This window comes from Oncorhynchus tshawytscha, linkage group LG02, assembly GCF_018296145.1.
Source record: "Oncorhynchus tshawytscha isolate Ot180627B linkage group LG02, Otsh_v2.0, whole genome shotgun sequence".
NCBI lineage: Eukaryota > Metazoa > Chordata > Actinopteri > Salmoniformes > Salmonidae > Oncorhynchus > Oncorhynchus tshawytscha.
Genome location: NC_056430.1, coordinates 24,334,069 through 24,349,124, shown reverse-complemented (window position 1 = coordinate 24,349,124; position 15,056 = coordinate 24,334,069). Strand labels below are relative to the sequence as shown.

The window sequence follows — 15,056 nt, the reverse complement described above, 5'->3', positions numbered from 1 at the left end:
AGCCCTGCTTTATGTTTACTTCTCGCTCTTCAAGTCCTCCTCTCCCTGCTCCTAAGAAGTCTAGCTCTGACTGACATCTCCCCGTACTACCCTCTATCTGAATGAGCCCCTTAAAGAGTGTTAAAAAGAGATCCTTTATCAAACTCTATTTGCAACCACTCAAAACATGTTGGCTTTCTACTTGGGGATTTAAACACATTTCAAACTCTACCTAAACCTGTTCTGTTGAAATGAAGTGATTTCTCTGAGATCTTTGCTTTGCTGCTATAGATAAATTAACTCCCTCCTCCTGCCATCCTTCACTTTCTCCTCCATCTGTCCATCTCTCTCTTCCAGCCTGACCCCTGCGGTCAAAGTGGAGAAGATGCGTCTGAAGGTGGATGTGTGGGCCAAGCTGGTGCAGGCTCCCTTGGCCGCCACGACATCGTCCTCCTCCAGCAGCACTGTGAGCTCCTCATCACCCCTGAAGCCAGGCCTTAACTGTCCCTCCATACCAAAGGCTCCCTTGCTGGCCCCTGGCCAGATCCCCAATGGCAAGGGCCACATCTCCCTCTCTGCCCAGGACAAGAAGCAGGACAACAGTGCCAGTAACAGACAACACCTCCACAAGAGACTGTCAGGTGAGAGGAGATAAGGGATTGTCTGTAATATAGTTTGCTGCAATAGATTTAGAACCTGTCATTTATCCAAGTACTGACATGTCATTGCCAAACAGTAAAATCTCTGCTGATTTTATCCCAGAAATGCCACTAACTGAATACTGTTTTTCTGCTACCGCTCTCTTCCTTTCTCCTTTTCTTGTTCGCTCTCTCTTCCTTTCTTGTTCTCTCGCTCGATCGCTCCTGTTCTCTCTTCCATCAGAACGTGAGTTTAATCCAGATATCCACTGTGGGGTCCTGGATATGACAGCTCGGAAGCCATGCACACGATCCCTAACATGCAAGGTACCAAGCCCACTCTTCTGCCCCCCTTCTCTCTGTTCTGTTTGGTTAGGAAATATTCATTGTCACATTTCCTAGGTCTTTCAGCAGCCTCCAGCCTGAGTGCAGCTCATCCTGACCTAACATACCCTTTGGCCTTCTTCCTCCCTCAGACACATTCCCTAAGCCAGCGGAGGGCAGTGCTGGGCCGGAGGAAGCGCTTTGACACACTGTTGACTGAGCACAAGAGCAAAGCCCGGGAACGGGAGCTGCAGCACACCCACCCCCAGCAGATCCCCCCTCTCAGGGACCCCCACCCCTCCCCCTCCCGGCTCGCCCCCCACCACGACGCCCACCAGGTCGCTCAAGGCAACGGAGCCGCCGCCGCCACCAAGCCTTTGGTGCTCGGCAAACCCAAACCTCAAAATCCTGGTCTTCCACGGTGAGTCACTCCATGTACTCTTTCTGGGTACCCAACATCCAACAAATACTTTTTACAATGTGGTACAGCCAGTACCTGCATCCCTGATGTGTGTTTGTAAATCACTGTTTCCTCTGCTCTAAGACTGAACAGCAGTATCTCTCAAGGAGGTGGCGGTTTCCTGGAAGACCCCTCGTTGGTCCACGAGTCGCCCCACCATTCTACGCCCACCCCCGACGGGGTCTCCTGCCTGTCCAGTGACGAGGGGGAGAACGAGGAAAGGGAGGAAGGCACAGACAAACTGGACTGTCACTATTCAGGTTACCAACCACGGCCGGCAGCTGTAAGTCACTTTATATTTAACTCTTACAGGAATATGCTCTACATTTATTGAGCCCTTAAATTCACACCACAGAAACAATGAAACAACAGCTTAGCCAGATGCACGAAAAAGTCTTCAACCTGTTTTTACAGGCTCTATAAACAGTACCAACCTCCATTCAGTGGCAGCTTTTACCATGCAGTGTGTTAACTGTTTCCCCCCTTGCTGCTCAGTACTGCACCTTTGGAAGTCGACTATTTGGGAGTAGCTGCTACTCGTTTGACCGGCGCTGGGATCGAATGCGATGTGCTCTTACTGCCATGATGGACAAGCACGTCAACACTCAGATGTGGAAGTAAGTCTGTACATTCATTAGACCAGCGTTCCATAATACCTACCTAATCCACAAACCTATTGCAAAATCACTGAGGCAGGGAGCAATAGTGTTGCCAGTGTCATGGAAATATTCAGTCAAGAATATTTCTCAAATATTGGAGCCTGTGAGTTCAATTATACTTTATAACAAGGTAATAAAAGCCGAGCTGGTTCATGAACCACTTTGTAATAAAGTCTAATTGAACTCACAGGCTCCGGTATTTGAGAAATATTATTGAATGAATATTTCCACGACACCGGGTGGTGAAGGGAGATCTAGTGCTGTATGGGACACCATTAGGCTATTTATCTCTGGTCCTGGAGGGCCAGAATACGTCTGGTTTTCATACTCTCCTAATTAGGGACTGATTCAGACCTGGGACACCAGAGGGGTATACCACAAAGCAGGATCAATGAGTTGGCCTGTTAATTTTGATGAACAACCATAAATAACTATTGATTTCTGGTTAATAAAGAAAGCTAAACTTAGATATTTGTTTTTGGTTGTTGAGTCAATGAGACCTTGCCCATTTCAAGCTGAACTTTTATTTGTTTCAAAGATATTTCAGAACATTTAGGCAAGTTAGCTGACATTGATCCTGCTTTGTATTATATCCCGTGTCTCTCCAGGACTGTCCTGTGCTGACTCCTCTCTGTGTAAAGCAGTTCCAGTTTCTATCCAGGACTGTCCTGTGCTGACTCCTCTCTGTGTAAAGCAGTTCCAGTTTCTATCCAGGACTGTCCTGTGCTGACTCCTCTCTGTGTAAAGCAGTTCCAGTTTCTATCCAGGACTGTCCTGTGCTGACTCCTCTCTGTGTAAAGCAGTTCCAGTTTCTATCCAGGACTGTCCTGTGCTGACTCCTCTCTGTGTAAAGCAGTTCCAGTTTCTATCCAGGACTGTCCTGTGCTGACTCCTCTCTGTGTAAAGCAGTTCCAGTTTCTATCCAGGACTGTCCTGTGCTGACTCCTCTCTGTGTAAAGCAGTTCCAGTTTCTATCCAGGACTGTCCTGTGCTGACTCCTCTCTGTGTAAAGCAGTTCCAGTTTCTATCCAGGACTGTCCTGTGCTGACTCCTCTCTGTGTAAAGCAGTTCCAGTTTCTATCCAGGACTGTCCTGTGCTGACTCCTCTCTGTGTAAAGCAGTTCCAGTTTCTATCCAGGACTGTCCTGTGCTGACTCCTCTTCTATGTGGGAATGTTCATTGTGGCCTGTTTGTGTTATAGGAAAATCCCTTTGGCCTTGGAGAATTCCTCTTCTGCGCCGGCCCACAGGACAAGCACAAACTCCCTGTCCTCATCCCACGGTAGCACACCTGCCTCAGGCTTCCTTAGCCCCTCTGCGCCCCCTCCGCCCCCCTACACCCAGTCCTACGACAGCAAGTCTGTGCTCTCGTACGGGACCACCTTAAACGCTCGTGCCTCCCAGGGCACGGCCGACCACCCTGCCTACAGCGCAACACAGGCCAGACAAGTGTCTTCGTCGCCCCAGATGCCTTCAGCCCACTCCTCGGTCACCACCCTGGCGTCAGGACGACCGCTCAAGTCCAGATCCAGCGGCAAGTCCTTCAGACCCCGGGAGTCCTCCTCCACAGCCGCCATAACCAACTCCACCAGCGGGGGCAGCACTAGCCTCAGCTCGGGGAAGAAGAAGAAGAACAGCTCCCTCACATTGTCTCACGCTATCACCTACTCCTCAGAGTCCTCCTCCAACCCCACCTCTTCCTCCTCCAAGAAGAACTGCACGGTAAACAGTGGCAGCTCAGGGAGCACGTCCCACCACGCCCCACTAGTCCCCTCATCTCACAGCGGCGTCCACAGTGTGGGACTTAACTGTGGCCCCAATGCCAGGACCAACTCCCTCAGTCTGAAGGCAGAGCCCTCGGGGCCAGCGGGGGTGTCGGGGCCTGGGGTCAGAGGCCCCCCCTCGGGCAGCCCGGCCGAGTCCATCAAAAGGATGAGTGTGGTGATGAACAGCAGTGACTCCACCCTCTCCTTGGGGCCTTTTGTCCACCAGGCCTCAGAGCACCACAGCAGGTTCAGCCATGCCCACACTGACGGCCGCCTGGAGGGGAAGAAACGCAAGGGCTCCCCCGCTGCCAGCTCCGTCAACAGTGGAGGTGGACCGGGCAGGCCCAAAGTGGCCAAGTCTCCAGCAATCAACAACATCCACGGCAAACATGGACGCACAATCCCAGGAGGCACAGGGCTCCCCAACAACTCCCTCATCCATCAGGTGGGTTGGACCCCTACAGCCTCACACACTGGCTGCTAACGCTTCCTATCATCAACCAGTCAATATCTTTATCTGTTGGGAAATTTACTGTGCAGTTAGAACTTATCTGGCTTCAACATATGTACATATATTGATGTTAGACAAAACACAAACTAAAAATCTCATAATTTAAAAACCCTGCCACTCTCTCTCTCTCCCCTCAGCCAAAGGCCCGCCCCTGACAGCAGTGGCTGTGTCCTCTGTATGGAACTGAGGGGCGGATGATAAGGGGGCAACCTGTACACTGCTCTGGACTGCACGAGGCCTTCTAATGCCTTACTCTCAGCTTCCCATGATCCTCAGGGTGGAGGTGATCTGAACAACCCTGTGATTTCGTCTATAGTGGAACTATTTCTCCTAAAGCCATGTGGAGGTGGCAGGCGTTAGCACCTGGGGTGGGTCTCACCTGTCCCCCGGTCAGTGTTGTCCTGAGGTAGGTCTTCCTATGGGGAGGAGGGAGTTGCAGCCTTCCTGCCCTTTGACCTCCATGTTGAAGTTCCAGGGGTATGGAGGGAGGGTGAAGGGCTGGCACAACAGCCATGCCACCGCCCACCCACCATCATGATGCAGAGCCACTGGGAGTGACTGGAGAGCCAACAAGCCGCAATCTGTTGGTATCTGACGATCTCTTCCGTGTGTGTGTGTGTGTGTGTGTGTGTGTGTGTGAGAGTGTGTCACGTCAGATTCTACTGGACTACTGGAAATTCAAACTTACACCTGCAGGCCTGAACTCAGAAGCCTTGAATGGAGAGGGCAGGAAGACAAACTGTCACTTACATAACTTCAATCACATTGTCTTTTGTTTTTATCCTTTCACTACATTTTGTTGGTTGGTTTGAATCATTGTGGCGTGTTGGTAGATACCGCCATGTTATGTACAGTAGCCAGAGATGAATGACATGAGCAGATTCAGTCAATTCTATATGAGTTCCATACATGACCCAAACAATTATGCAAGTGTTACTTTTTTATGTTTCTTATCATGTTTTCACTGAATTTAACTACAGCAGATGGGGGGGGTCAATTGTGCATGCATATGTGAAAAAGGATGCCTGATGTGACAATTTGATTGGTCGTGAAAGAGGCACTAATGCTCACGAAAGACCAGCTGAGTGCTTGGGACTATAAAGGTTCTAGCTGAAAAAAGATGATTCTGAGATAATTAGCTTTAAAGTTAAGCAGTTTTTATATTGTATTCTTTTGAAATTAACATGAATTGTTATTTTGAGTACTATATAGGTAGGGAACATTGAACAGAATAAGGCTGTCAATAACTACATTTGAACAAAAATGCAGATTTACCTTAGTCCCAAGCTTGAAGTCGTAATTCCTACAATATTAACATTTTACTAATGAACAGCCACAGTAGACCTAGCCCTAACTGAACAGCACTAAACAAATACAGACCCACTACTTGCTTTAGGACATTTAAGTTGTGCTTATTTGCCCCAAAAGCTAGCCAAAGGCAGCCATCTGTTTCTCCCACCATAGTCTGTAACCACTATCCCAGCTATGGCTATTGTTTCCATTCCGGTACCTTTAGTAATGTCACAATACTGTGTTTGTGAGTAGAGGGGTTTGTAATGATTGACATCAAACTTGTAAGTCTTTCATCAAGCATGAAGTCTTAAACTGGCAATACTTCCCTCTGAGATGGTGCTCCTTTGGAGTAAGTGGTGGTTTTTGGGGGGTGTGAGATTCATGGAGATGGCTTCAGAGTAAGTTACTACTTTTTTGTAACCCCTGTAAATTTCGTAAACTCCCCTGATGTCAGGCAGCAGAGAAGTTGAGTGTTTTGTATCTTACTTTAGCTTTTTCTTGTATGTATTGAACAAACATCGAAGTATCCCTATTTCAGAATACATATTTTGTTAACGAATTGTACATATTGAAATATGTATTTTTGCACAGGCATTTTCTTATACAAAATGTTTTGGTACAATTGAGATTATTTATTTAGTAATTGAAATAATACGTTTAAGAACTTAACTTATTTGAAGTGGTTCACTGCCAAGTCTAACGCAATAGGCCTATAACTAGAGGTTGAAGCATCTCATGAATCATGTACTGGGATCCTTTTAAAAGGTGAAGTGTTTCCACTGTAGCATGTGTTTGTGATAGACAATATGTTTTGTTTGAACTCACCAAGGTCTCACTTGGGCTTTTTACTATTTTCAAGTTGTCTCAATCAAAAAAATTATAATTTTGTGACCCAAATAGCCTGATTCTGAAATGCCCCGCAGGCTGAAAGCTGTGCCAGTTGTCTAAGCGATTTCTATGGATTCACTCAACTAATTTGGCTGCATTCGTGTTTACACTGGCAGTCCAATTCTGATTAGGTTTTTCACCAATAACAGATCTTTTTCAGAGCTGATCTAGAGAAAAGAATTGGGCTGCCTGTGTAAACGACCGCTGTAGACTTTAACATTTCATCATTGACACTTTCCTTTTAAGGCTGAAGGGACTTAAGCAATCATGATAAACACTTCAAACAGTGCAACTGCTTGCATCATTGTTGCCAAACATAATTTGAAACTCAGCATTAAGAGAATTTTGTTTTCAGCGTTTCAAAATGCTGAAATTAAGAAAGTGCCTGAATTTGTTTCACACTGACCGAGGACAGTTTTTTTAGTTTGACCTTACTTGAATGTTCAGTGTTTTAGGAGCTTGCTTTTAAAATCTGCCTATGAACCCTAAATGTGGTGTGAAACCTTGGTGTTAACTTTTCTTTTGATTTATGTTTTCCAGATGAGGTGCAGACCAGGGGGTGTTGAAGCTTCCTGGTCAATTATGAATTGCTTGTAGCAGGTTCAGTAAAGTGTTTTGTTTACCCTCAACCTCCACTGAAAACGCTAACCTTGTTTTTATGTGATGGAAACTTTGCAAAGATGTTTTTATCAAGTACCAGACTTGGAATGTGAAAGTGAAACACAGCTTGCGGGAGGAAAATATCCTCAGTAAGAACGTGCAGTTTTTGTATACATTATCAGAATCATTTGATCAGCTGGACTTGTATTGGCTGCTATGTAATTCATGAACAAACATGGTAGGTTAGATTTACTTAATATTTAAAGAAGATTGTATATTCTATTTGTTTTGTAACAGGTTTCTGTAAATAAATAATTTATACAGCTATTTATACAGAAAACTTGACCCGCTTCTTTACTGATTTTATTTGTTAACTCCAAGTCTGTATCAAAGGAAAACGAAGAAGTCACCAAAAAGAATTTTTATATACACAATGAGGGTTAATTCTTCAAACTATTGGTTTGGATACTGGTACAAAATCCAGCTCTCCCTCCCAAAGAACACGGCCAGCCATTTTACATGTTGATAACGCGAGACAACTTCTGGACACGGTTGAGCAACAAGTCCCCTTTCTTGATGGTCTCCTGGTACTGCCAGTTCTTACTATCAGGTCTGGAAGAAAGAAAATACAACACTGAGCTCTGCCACTTCTAATATAGAAACAAATTGTTTTACATGTAGGGTACCAGTCAAGTTTGGACACCTACTCATTCAAGGGTTTGACTTTTTCATTGTAGAATAGTGAAGATATCAACTATAGAATCACACGACCAAAAAAGTAAAGACCCAAATATTTTAGATTCTTCAAAGTAGCCACACTTGGCATTCATGAGGTAGTCACCACTTATGGCTGCAGGGGCAGTATTGAGTAGCTTGGATGAAAGGTGCCCATTGTAAACGGCCAGCTCCTCAGTCTCAGTTGCTAATATATGCATATTATTATTGGATAGAAAACACTGAAGTTTCTAAAACTGTTTGAATATTGCAGGCCAAAACCTGAGAAATTCCACTTCCTGTTTATTTTTTCTGGGGGTGGCAGATTTTCAACCAAGCTCTCATTGAAATTAGTGATATGGATGAGTTTTCACTTCCTACGCCTTCCACTAGACATCAACAGTTGATAGAACTTTGTCTGAATAATGTGAAGGGGGGTCGAGTGAGACAGGAAATAGTCACCACTGCCATGCTTTCACCATGCACGTTCACAGGGAAGGACCTGCGTTCCACCGGTCATCTGAAGTTATTCAGGATATGTAAACAACATTCTAAAGATTGATTCGGTACATCGTTTGACATGTTTCTACGGACTGTTACGGAACTTTTGGACATTGTCACGTTATAGTGGACGCGCGTTGACTTTGGAATTGTTTACCAAAGTAGCTAATCGAACAAATCAAGCATTTATTGTGGACTGGGATTCCTAGGACTGCATTCTGATGAAGTTCATATATAATTTTCTAGTTTCTGTTGACTACAACATGGCGGCTAATTTGGCTACTGTTCTGAGCTCTGTCTCAGATTATTGCATGGGTTGCTTTTTCCGCAAACTTTTTTTGAAATCTGACACAGCAGTTGCATTAAGGAGAGGTATATCTATAATTCCATGTGTATAACTTGTATTATCATGAGTATTTCTGTTGAAACGATGTGGCTATGCAAAATAACTTTTGTTTTTGGAACTAGTGAATCTAATACGCCAATGTAAACATGAACTTTATCAAACAAAACATGCATGTATTGTGTAACATGAAGTCCTATGAGTGTCATCTGAAGATAATTCAAGGTTAGTGATTCATTTTCTGCTTTTTGAATGCTATATTTCGCTGGAAAATCGCTGTGCTTATTGTGGTTTGGTGGAGACCTAACAATCGTTTGTAGTGCTTTTGCTGAAAAGCATATTTGAAATCGGACACTTTGGTGGGATTAACGAGAATAGCTTTAAAATGGTATGACACATGTACGTTTGAGGAATGTTAATTATGAGATTTGATGTTTTGAAAATGGCGCCCTACACTTTGACTGGCTGTTGTCAAATCGCTCCCGTTAACAGATTGCAGCCATAAGAAGTTAAGGAAAGAAATTCCATAAATTAATGCATTTGTGACAAGGTAGTGATTGTATACAGGAGATAGCCCTATGGTCAATACGGAAAATTTCAAAAACTTCAATAGTTTCTTCGAGTGCAGAAAACCGCTGCAGCGGATAAGTTCATTAGAGTTACCAGCCCAAATAAATATAACAGACACATTTCAACATGAACTGTACAGAGGAGACTGGGTGAATCAGGCCTTCATGGTCAAATTGCAGCGAGGACACCAATTATAAGAGACTTGCTTGGGCCAAGAAACACGAGCAATTTAAACCTGTCCTTTGGTCTGAGTCCAGATTTTTGGTTCCAATCTGCCGTGTCTTTGATGCAGAGTAGGTGAACGGATCTCTGCATGTGGTTCCCACCATGAAGCATGGAAGAGGTGGTGTGATGGTGACTGATTTATTTAGAATTCAAGGCACACTTAATCAGCATTCTGCAGTGATACACCATCTAATCATTGGTTTTTCAACTGTGTAAAGCATTGCAAAAGCATTCCAGGTGAGGCTGGTTGAGAGAATGCAAAGGGTGGCTATTTTGAAGAATCTAAAATATATTTTTGGTTAACATGATTCCATGTGTTATTTCAGTTTGTCTAAACTATTATTCTACAATGTAGAAAATAGTAAAAATAAAGAAACCCTTGAATGAATAGTAATTCTTACCTGTTTGTTTCCACTATCTCGTTTACTTTGTCGATTTTGCAATGGAGGCGACCAGCAGCTATGAATCGTGAGAGTTCCCTGAGAGCGAAGAAAAAACAAATTTAAGTTATCACAGTACCTTTTCTGTATCAGTGTAATCAAGAGCACCAATTGTCTTCTGACGGGTGGCATCATTCCTATGCGACTCGCAGTCCTCAACCATCAGTGCAGATGAAGTCGTCGCGCTGTCTGACGTAAGACAATGGAGCACTAATCGGCATTGTGGGTATGGAACAAGAGCTAGTGAGACTCACTGGTCAATGAACTCTGTGCTGACTCCAAAGGCCTCAGCCATGTAACCCAGGGTGAGTGAGCGGTAGGACTCCAGGAGCTGGCTGTAGGCATGGATACGCATCTCTCTCACATAGTAACGGTAATGAGGGGCAAACAGCCAGTCCTTCTTCATATCCTGCTCCACTGTGGCTGCAAAGAGGGGACAGAGACAAACAGGTTTACAACTAAGGAATGGGGGATAGTGAAACATGCATGTCCACTCACTGTCTGCGGAAAAGGGGTGTCTCACCCAGTGACTGGAAGAAAACAGAGTAGCGACACTCGTATAGTGAGAAGAGGTACTGGCGGACAGCAGGGAGACTGTGCAGCACCTCCAGAATCTCTGCTCCCTTTATCACCTGAAAGAGAACAGTCAACAGGATAAAGTCATGACAGAACTGGAAATCTGCCAGTTGTATAAAACAATTATCCTTATCAAAACAAGTTTAAATATACCTGTTCTGACATGTAGAAAGTATTGTATAAACATATTCAGGTTTTCTGCAACCATACTTGTCTTATTGTCTGTCAGGGTAAGTACGAAGTCTGCAAAACTACCACCTCTAGAATTATGTAAGCACATTGATGCCCTGTTGACAACACAACCACCGTGGCCCCAGAATCTTCCTCTCCTACTACCAACCTTTTCTCTGAGGTCGGGTCTCTTCTGGGCAATCATGCAGACGTAGACGGTGTATGTGACAAAAGTCTTGTAGTCCATGAGCTCGTAGGAGGTGAAGGTGGACACCGTGTCCAGGAAGAGCTCAGCAGCCTGTTTAAAGTCACGGATGGCCACACAGTACAGGCCCTGGTACACCTTCAGACGGTTCCTCCTGTCCCAGTCACCCCCCTCCTCAATAAGGCTGTGCAGACACAAACAAGGAGGACATTGAAATGATGATGCTTACAAAATACGAGAATATAGAAAAACAACAGCTTACAATAAATAGTCAATACAATGCCACGGCAGGCAAACTGTTGCTGGCTGCTATGAAATCTAAACTGTGCCAGGTAACACATGAGACTTTGAATAGTTAGTGAAGGCCCTTAATGACATGTCATCATAGAATAGTGAATGCAGAGAGAAGCAGTGCCTTTTAGCCAAACTACCTTTTGGCTTTCTCAGTGTTGCGCGTGATGAGGTCACTGTCCATGTAGAACAGTCCAATCCTTAGCAGGTAGAACACAATGTCTAGCCGATGTCCCAGGGCCACAGTCTTATCAAAGGTCTTCCTGAAGGCAGTCAACGCTTCCTCCTGTGGAATTACACAGCAAGAAAAACAGTTAAGATACTGGTGATGTGAAGTTGATGGGTTATTTGGTTAAGCTAATGACCTACATGCATGGCTAAGTTAAAATGGGGTTTTCTGGGGTAGATTGAGGTTTATGTGTATGTATAGCATGATACTGTGTGTATATTGTATAAGGTCCACCGTGCAACCGTGGCACTATGACTGATAACATTTAACATGACTTCTGATTCTTTGGCCTCTGCTCTGAATGTAACAGCTTATGAATGCAAAAGCACCTTATTCCCAATTCTGATGAGATATTCAGCTCTAGCCATCATTGCATCTCGAATTTCACTCTCCCCGAGGTTCTTCTCAGCATCTTCCAGGACATCATCCAGACGTTTCAGCTCGTCCTCGTTGGCCTTCTTCATCTTACTCATTAGGTCTGTGTCAAGCTGCCACTTCAGGTCTTTACACAGGCTCTCGTAGTAAGGTGCCATATCTGTAACAAGACAATTCATCAGCTATCACGTTAGTGACTAGCTAGCTAACTTGACAGTTTTTTATTCCATGTGTCTGGTTAGCTAGCTAGCTAGCTAATTTCATTTGAGTATCTAACTAGTTAGCTACTCGCTAACTAGCTAGCTAATTTCATTTGAGTATCTAACTAGTTAGCTACTCGCTAACTAGCTAGCTAATTTCATTTGAGTATCTAACTAGTTAGCTAATTTCATTTGAGTATCTAACTAGTTAGCTACTCGCTAACTAGCTAGCTAATTTCATTTGAGTATCTAACTAGTTAGCTACTCGCTAACTAGCTAGCTAATTTCATTTGAGTATCTAACTAGTTAGCTAATTTCATTTGAGTATCTAACTAGTTAGCTAATATCATTTGAGTATCTAACTAGTTAGCTAATTTCATTTGAGTATTTAACTAGTTAGCTACTCGCTAACTAGCTAGCTAATTTCACTTGAGTATCCAACTAGCTAGCTAATTTCACTTGAGTATCCAACTAGTTAGCTACTCGCTAACTAGCTAGCTAATTTCATTTGAGTATCCAACTAGTTAGCTACTCGCTAACTAGCTAGCTAATTTCATTTGAGTATCCAACTAGTTAGCTACTCGCTAACTAGCTAGCTAATTTCATTTGAGTATCCAACTAGTTAGCTACTCGCTAACTAGCTAGCTAATTTCATTTGAGTATCCAACTAGTTAGCTAGCTAATTTCATTTGAGTATCCAACTAGTTAGCTACTCGCTAACTAGTTAGCTAGCTAATTTCATTTGAGTATCCAACTAGTTAGCTACTCGCTAACTGACTAAGTAGCAGTTTGATATGGATAGGTATATGTTTGCCAGAAGATACCGACTCTACAGTTAGGCTTGTTTACACTGAGCTGCACTGGGGTCAGTTCAGAAAACATACCTCAATGCAGTGATGTGATATGCCACTGTACTCCAAATGTACCTTTCCCCATATTACTATCAGTTTTCAATTTGATGGAGCAGTGTGGATAAAGATCAAATTTGAAGTACAGTGGCATATCCCATCCCTGCATTGAGGTACGTTTTACCACCCATATCTTGCGCCGACTCCACGATGTCTTAATGTAACCATGACTGCGTTCCAACCCCAGTGCAGCTCAGTGGAAACAAGCATAATGGTAGGGTCGGTATCTTCTGGCAAGGTTTATGTCTGACAGTGATGCTAACGACACTGAACAAAAATATAACATGCAACAATTTCACTGAGTTCCAGTCCATATAAGGCAATCAGTGAATTGAAAGAAATTCATTAGGCCCCGCCTATGGATTTCATAACTGAGAATACAGATCTGTTGTTCACAGATACTTTAAAACTATCTGTGACCACTATTTGCCTCATCCAATGTGAATGTGTCAATGTGTCATCCAATCTCCTTCTCATAGAGTTGGTCAGGCTATTGACTGTGGCCTGTTGCCAGACTCCTCTTCAATGGCTGTGCGAAGTTAGACATTGGCGGAAACTGGAACACGCTGTCGTACACGGCAACCCAGAACATCCCAAACACGCTCAATGGGTGGTGACATGTCTGGCAAGTATGCAGGCCATGGAAGAAATGGGACATTTTCAGCTTCCAGGAATTGTGTTCAGATCCTTGCGACATGTGACCATGCATTATCCTGCTGAAATATGATCTGATGATGGATGAATGGCACAATAATGGGCCACAGGATCTTGACACGGTATCTCTGTGCATTCAAATTTCCATTGATAAAATGAAATTGTTTTCATTGTCCGTAGCTTATGCCCATACCATAACCCGACCATGGGGTACTCTGTTCACAACGTTGACATCAGCAAACCACTTGCCCACACGACGGCATCAGTCTGGTTGAAACTGGGATTAATCCATGACGAGCACACTTCTCCAGCCTGCCAGTGGCCATCGAAGGTGTGCATTTGCCTAGTGAAGTCTGTTACGAAGCCAAACTGCAGTTAGTTCAAGACCCTGTTGAGGACAACAAGCATGCAAATGCACTTCCTTGAGATGGTTTCTGACAGTTTGTGAAGAAATTCTTTGGTTTTGCAAACCCAGGTTCATCAGCTGTCCGGGTGGTTGGTTTCAGACGATCCCGCAGGTGAAGAAGCCGGATGTGGAAGTTCTAGGCTGGCGTGGTCTGCGGTTGTGAGGCCAGTTGGACTTACTTCCAAATTCTCTAAAGTGACGTAGGAGGGGGTTATGGTAGAGAAATTAACATAAACCAGAGCTGTTGCCAGAAAATTTTAACATTCCTGCAGTCAGCATGCCAATCGCGTGCTCCCTCAAAACATGAGACATCTGTGACAAAACAGGACATTTGAGTGGCCTTTTATTGTCCCCAGCACAAGGTGCACCAGTGTAGTGATCATGCTATTTAATTAGCTTATTGATATGCCACAACTGTCAGGTGGGTGGATTATCTTGGCAAATGAGAAATGCAATGTTGTGCACAAAATTGTAGATTCAGAAATGTTGTGTATATTGAACATTTCTAGGACATTTTATTTTCAATTCATGACACCAACACTTTACATGTTGCGTTTATATGTTTGTTCAGTGTAGTGTAACTCGTTAGCTACCCGTGTCAACGCGTTAGTTAGCAAGTCTACTCGCTAGCGACAAATGTGCCAGGCGAGTTAGCTACCTACAGGAGCTAACTAACGTCAGCAATTTCAACACTTTAAGATAGGAGAACACTAGCTAGCATGACTTGCTAGGCCACACGTTACTATTTTCGGTTTATTAGCTTGGCAGAAGCTAGTTACTTTGCCAGTACCGGTACTTTCTGGCGAACTTTAGCTACTCACCGTTTTCTTTGATTGAGTCCATGAGCTCGGTTTTCACTTTAGCATCTTGTCGGTGACCATCCATTGTGAGCAAAAATTTCAGCTGTGCTATCCTAAGATCAGGGTTTTTAGGCAGACCCTCTTCTTCCAGATTTTCCAACGGCATTTTGGCAAATATAAAATTAAAGTAATGACTTGGCTAAATAGCAGATATATCTTCTCTGGGACAACAAGGGTAAGGGGGAGATATATTCGGCTAGCTAGCTAACAATGACTACGGATAACACTGGTCTGCTACTTCCGCTACTGCGAGAACGTGACAAGATCAGAT

The 15,056-nt window shown here is 43.9% G+C and overlaps 2 protein-coding genes across 3 annotated transcripts in view; one reads left to right on the top strand and one right to left on the bottom strand.

The window, feature by feature from the left end:
* Positions 1 to 7,015, top strand: part of LOC112247238 (ataxin-7) — a 37,308-nt gene extending 30,293 nt beyond the window's left edge. For both annotated transcript variants that reach the window (XM_024415951.2, XM_024415952.2), the window contains 7 exons: positions 337 to 620; positions 862 to 944; positions 1,094 to 1,362; positions 1,486 to 1,684; positions 1,897 to 2,018; positions 3,262 to 4,270; positions 4,474 to 7,015. In XM_024415951.2, the coding sequence (XP_024271719.1) occupies positions 337 to 620; positions 862 to 944; positions 1,094 to 1,362; positions 1,486 to 1,684; positions 1,897 to 2,018; positions 3,262 to 4,270; positions 4,474 to 4,491 (1,984 nt within the window). In that variant the 3' untranslated portion in view covers positions 4,492 to 7,015. The remainder of the gene's footprint in view (positions 1 to 336; positions 621 to 861; positions 945 to 1,093; positions 1,363 to 1,485; positions 1,685 to 1,896; positions 2,019 to 3,261; positions 4,271 to 4,473) is intronic.
* A 447-nt stretch (positions 7,016 to 7,462) lies between these two features.
* Positions 7,463 to 15,034, bottom strand: LOC112247240 (26S proteasome non-ATPase regulatory subunit 6). The gene is made up of 8 exons (XM_024415954.2): positions 14,747 to 15,034; positions 11,712 to 11,917; positions 11,294 to 11,439; positions 10,827 to 11,046; positions 10,434 to 10,542; positions 10,165 to 10,333; positions 9,872 to 9,949; positions 7,463 to 7,729 (listed from the first exon to the last, which is right to left on the bottom strand). The coding sequence occupies exons 1-8, from the start codon at positions 14,889 to 14,891 to the stop codon at positions 7,633 to 7,635; spliced, it is 1,170 nt and encodes a 389-aa protein (XP_024271722.1). The 5' UTR covers positions 14,892 to 15,034; the 3' UTR covers positions 7,463 to 7,632.
* Positions 15,035 to 15,056: the final 22 nt, after the last annotated feature.

Coding starts and splice junctions, on each gene's coding strand:
- LOC112247240 (XM_024415954.2), bottom strand. CDS start 14,891: ATGCCGTTGGAAAATCTGGAAGAAGAGGGTCTGCCTAAAAACCCTGAT. Junction 11,440..11,711: donor TCATCAGAATTGGGAATAAG/GTGCTTTTGCAT, acceptor GTAATTCCACAG/GAGGAAGCGTTGACTGCCTT. Junction 7,730..9,871: donor GAGATAGTGGAAACAAACAG/GTAAGAATTACT, acceptor TCTTTCTTCCAG/ACCTGATAGTAAGAACTGGC.